The following is a 5267-nucleotide window of genomic DNA, read 5'->3' as shown; positions in this document are numbered from 1 at the left end:
CTCATCTCTACAATAAATCAAAAAATCAGCCAGGCGTGGTAGCGCATGCCTATAATTCCAGCTACTTGGAAGGCTGAGGTGGAAGGATCGCCGGAGCTCAGCAGTCCGAGGCTGCGGTGGCCGGGAGCGGCCACTGCGCTCCAGTGTGGCCGACAGAGTGAGACTCCAACAAAAGATATATATATATATATTAAATATTCAAGCCAGATTGTTAATTAAAGTTTTCTTGACATTAGAAGTCTGAGATGTGAGCATCTCTTATATTTGGATCTAATAGTTATGTTTTAGACCTTTTTAGGACTTTCCAGCAATTTCCTTTCTGATATTTATAAGTATTCTGTCTAGTTAGATGTAGACATTTTGGGATCTGATCATTCTTTTTTCTTTGCACATACTTTTTAGAAATAGGTCTAATTTTTTGGGACCATTATTTAGCAAGAATATCTCAAGATAACTTAGAGGCTGCTGAGTTTGAGGCGTCACTTGGTGAGCCCCAGCCTGGCGCTTCTTTGCCAGAGGCTCCCACCCTTCAAGGCTGCCATTCTTAGGGCTTTTCTGCCCAGGACCTTCCTGAACAGGTCTTGGGAGCTTTCCTTGTCTCCCCTACCTCTCCAGCATTGCTTCTGTCCTCTCCTGACTCAGTTTAAAACGTAATGGATGAATGTGCAGTGTTTCTGGACATGAGTGGTGAATTCCAGCCACCAGATGTCACCTCCTACAAACAAAGGCCTCTTCTAACTAGTGTGTGTTTCTCTCTGCAGCTATTACAGGGACTACGTGGATAAAGAGAAAGAAATGTGTCACCGAATGTTTGCTCCTTATGGAGATGGCTCTACAGTGGGAGAAAATTGAAGGTAATCAAAGGGCTGGGGTGGCCTACAAGTTTCAGGTATGGAGAAATAGGTTGTTTTCTGCTCCCAAGTGACTAGTGGCTCTCTATAACTGTGGATGGATGGCGGGGTGGGAAAGTTCCCTGTTGCAGCTAATGACACAATCGTAGTGCAAGATGCATGTGCTATGGCCATCTCATTGAAAACACCACTATTGGAGGTATAGATTTATAGGTTTAGGGGACATTGAGCTTCAAATTTAAAAAAAAAAGTTTTTTTCATGTTCCTTGCAGTAGCTTGGAACATGAAACTATGAATACAGCTGTTAATGTAACAATTGCTGTAGCTGGGCTTTGAAGTAGAGTGTCAAGACTTTTTTTTCTTTTTTTTTTTTTTTTTTTTTGAGTCAAAGTCACTCTGTCGCCCGTGGAGTGCAGTGGCACACTCATGGCCACCCCAGTGTTGACCTGCTGGGTTCCGGTGACCCTTCCGCCTCAGCCTTCCAAGTAGCTGGAACTACAGGTGCATGCTACCACGCCCGGCTGATTTTTTTATTTATTGTAGAGACGAGGTCTTGCCAAGTTGCCTGGGCTGGTCTTGAACCCGCAGGCTCAGGCAGTCCACTCATCTCCGCCTCCCAAAGTGCTGGGATTATAGGCATGAGCCACCAAGTCTGGCCATCAGGCTTTTCTTAATTTGGGTTTTTCCTGAGGACTTGAATGCTTTCAACCTCACTTTGCCTCTAACATGTTGCTAAATAAGACAAAATTCAGGTGTCAAGGGCAAGGAATGAACTGTGGCTCCTAAATTAGTCTTACTATTAGAATTAGAGATGTAAAGATGCCGGAAGCATCAGATTCTAACAAGGAGCAGAATCTAACATTCCTACCAAACACACACCTTGTGATTTAACAAGCACAGGGCAAGGTTTCCCCATGAGTTCATGAGATAACCCTCTAGTCTGGTCTGTTACTTAAGAAAATTAATGGAAACAAAATCACCTGCCTTAAACACCTGCTTAGCTGGGCAGATAACTCCATTCTCCTGAGAGAAGTTAAACAAGGAACGACAAGAAAACAGCTGCTGAACGGGCTCATGGTGATAAATCTCTCCTTTGTTGCTACCTGCATCTCTCCACAAAAGAGGCTTGAGTGAGGGAACAGTGAAAAGACCCATTCATCCCAGACATTCTCACAAGTGGTCTATAAACTGCTGCTATCCGTGCTGTCAGATGTAGCCAGTCGGCATCAGAAGTAAACGTTGCCTTCATTACTGTTGCTGACCCTGTGACTTTAGCTTTGAGTTTTTGGGGGGACTTCAGGGGAACTTTAGAGTACATGTTTGTGGGTCTTCTGGACTTAGTTGTGAGACAGAAGACGTCTTTGTTTGGCTGCCATTAATGTCCAGTAGAAATGGCAGTGGCAGCCGGGCTCGGTGGCTCAGCCTGTAATCCCGTGCTTTGGGAGACCGAAGTGAGTGGATTGCCTGAGCCCGCGGGTTCGAGACCTGCCTGGGCAACTTGGCAAGACCTCATTGCTACAGTAAGTCAAAAAAAACTAGCCGGATGTGGTAGCGCGCGCCTGTAGTTCCAGCTACTTGGAAGGCTGAGGCAGAAGGATCGCCGGAGTCCAGCAGGTCGAGGCTGCGGTGGCCGGGAGCGGCCACTGCACTCCAGTCTGGGCGACAGAGAGAGACTCCAACTCAAAAAAAAAAGAAATGGCAGTGGCTATTTGCTTGACATTTTGAATTGTGATTTGACAGGTTCCCCCATGAATGAAGATCCAGTTCTTCCAGGGTCCATCCTAGGCCGTGGCTTGGGAAACCCAGTTGGGTAACAGGTTTCTATTGTCTCTACCTCCTGGCGTTTTCAGGTTGAGACTTTGGAGGCTGACTTTTTAGATAGTTTTTATTTCTCACTCTGAGTATTTGTCATACCATAAGCAGTGACTGTATCTGCGTTCTAAAATGGCCGTGACTGTCTTATTCGTACTTCTGTTGAGGCTGTAATATATTTTGGCTTTTGTCTCGTCGTTCTTCCTGTTCCCTCTTTTTTCCTGTCGTATTGTGGCCTTGTCATTTAAAAGAAGCTGAAAACCTGGTCATCTTGACAATCTAGTTTTGACTTGACTCGGGCCATTTTAACTTTTGTTCTTAGATGTTAGAACTAACGGCTTGTAAGATTACTTCTGGTGGAATGAATGTTCTCAGTGATATTCTCTAAAGCTCTGATTATTGCAAACTGAATGTTTTTAGATCAGAGACTATCTGTTTTTATTTTTGTCTTTTCTAGCGCTGGAACCATGTCTGGCACTTGATTGGTGCTTAGTAAATGTTGACTGAACCAAGTGAAAAATAGTCAAATAGTAGACCGGCCTCTTTTAAAACATTTCCTCCAGGCTGACTCTTGTATTGGCTGTCGGACTCTTGTTTTTGCCAGTGACAGAAACCCACCTTTAGTGTTAACCTAAAAAGAGATTCTCAGGAGGGATCCCGGAAGTGGCTTACCGGGTTGAGGAGTTTGAGCAGCACTTGGCAGGTAGAGACCAGGCAGTTCTGAGGCCTCTGGGACTCAGTCAGTCTCCCCTCTGTCTCATTCTCTCCTGCCGTGGGGAGTGCACGGGGGACCACATCAGCAGTCTTCTCTCGAACAGAGAGAGTGCTTTTCTTATCCTGCACCTCCTTCCACTTCCTGGTCTCAACCATGACTCCAGTTTGAAAAGCCCTGGGCAGGAGTCTGTCTTGGTTGGGGGTCTGTAGAGTCCCTTGAGTGGCACCCTTCCCAGTGCCACATAGCAGAAATCGGGTTAGGAGTTATTGTCTGAAATAAGGTGACTGCTGCTCTCAGAAAAGGGGCTGTGTAGATGAGAGCCAGGTAGACAGCTGTACATCGTGGGGGCTGAGTTGTTAGAGTGCTCACTGCTCCTTTGAGTGAGACTTGTAGTCCTGCTGTGATTGAGCAACTGTGTGATTGGGCAGTTTTGTGAAGGAATCTGTTGCAGCTTCTGGTGCTGGGAGACGAGCAATGGAAGGAACAGACATGCCCACGCTTCTGCCCCGTAGTCTTTTCCTTCGGGTTTCCAGATGGCCTGGCAGAAACATACATGTCTGGATGGAAGCATTATTTGGTGTGATCTAAGAAGCGAGGATTAGCGATTGGTGCTTTGATGCACATATATCACAAGACCTAGAGGTTTATAGCAAACCCCAAGCTCAAACTTTGATAAGATGTTTGAAACTGCTTTTCCTATAGTTTGCAAAACACAGTGGAGTCAGTATTCCTGTATTTGTATATGCTACATTTAAAACTTTCATAAGTGGCATTTTCTGAATACCTCTGTGGGTAAGACTTTCATCATAGCTCCATCCACAGTCGTAGTGATTTCTACCAGGGCACCAAAGAACTTACATAACAGATGCCATCTATTGGAAACACTTGGTGTGGGATTTGACATTTTTCTTTTTCTTTCTTTCTTTTCTTTTTTTGACATTTTTCTTAATTCTGTTTCTGTTACCTTCCACCATCATCTTGAGTTCGAGTTAGTGTTATCTTTCCTATCCTGACATGCTGGTATCTTAGACCCTTGTGACAGTTCTGTTGTGTCTGCCTCTGGAAAGGAGATGAAATGGAGCTCTGTGGCTGTTTTCAACTGGTTAACAGGTAAAATTTATTCTGTGGTTTTCAGAGGTATAGGACAATAAGCAGACACAATAGGAAGGCAGAGTTTGGCCCGATGAAAGAACTTGCTAATTATATGTCCTACCATAAGTTCTCGCAACATGAGGAGCACACGGTAAAAAGGTGCAAAGACAGTCTTGGAAGAAGCATCTGTCCCTGGGCTTCTCCACTGTGTTCCATAGAGGTGTGGGTCATCTTGAGAGCTGGTGCAACCCCTGTTAGGGTCTGTCTGAGCAGAGCTAGAGGGCCTCTGAGAGGTGGGTGATATGTAAGATTAGATGGCCTTTGTGGTCGTTTTTTGTTTTGATTTTTTTTGTTTGGTTTTGTTGTTGTTGTTGTTGTTGTTTTTGAGTTGGAGCCTCACTTGGTCGCCCAGACTGGAGTGCAGTGGCCGCTCCCGGCCACCGCAGCCTCGACCTGCTGGGCTCCGGCGATCCTTCCGCCTCAGCCTTCCGAGTAGCTGGAACTACAGGCATACGCTACCACGCCCGGCTGATTTTTTGACTTATTGTAGAGATGAGGTCTCACTGCCCAGGCGGGTCTCAAACCCGCGTGCTCAGGCCATCCACTCACCTCAGCCTCCCAAAGGCGCGGGATTACAGGCTGAGCCACCTAGCCCGGCGAGACCTCATCTTTACAATAAATCAAAAATTTAGCCAGGCGTGGTAGGACGCGCCTGTAGTTCCAGCTACTTGGAAAGGTGAGGCGGAAGGATCGCCAGATCCCAGCAGGTCGAGGCTGCGGTGGCCGGCAGCGGCCAC

The 5267-nt window shown here is 46.1% G+C and overlaps 1 protein-coding gene across 1 annotated transcript in view; it reads left to right on the top strand.

Moving 5' to 3' along the window:
* Nucleotides 1–854, top strand: part of FKBP6 (FK506 binding protein 6) — a 16181-nt gene extending 15327 nt beyond the window's left edge. Inside the window, exon 7 of the mRNA XM_021707729.1 lies at nucleotides 762–854. Coding sequence (XP_021563404.1) covers nucleotides 762–852 — 91 coding nt within the window. The 3' untranslated portion in view covers nucleotides 853–854. The remainder of the gene's footprint in view (nucleotides 1–761) is intronic.
* The last annotated feature ends 4413 nt before the right edge of the window (nucleotides 855–5267 follow it).

The sequence above is a fragment of the Carlito syrichta genome, unplaced genomic scaffold (genome assembly GCF_000164805.1).
Source record: "Carlito syrichta isolate Samal-C Ts95f unplaced genomic scaffold, Tarsius_syrichta-2.0.1 Scaffold123615, whole genome shotgun sequence".
NCBI classification, from domain to species: Eukaryota; Metazoa; Chordata; class Mammalia; order Primates; family Tarsiidae; genus Carlito; species Carlito syrichta.
This window is presented reverse-complemented; position numbering and strand designations above follow the sequence as displayed.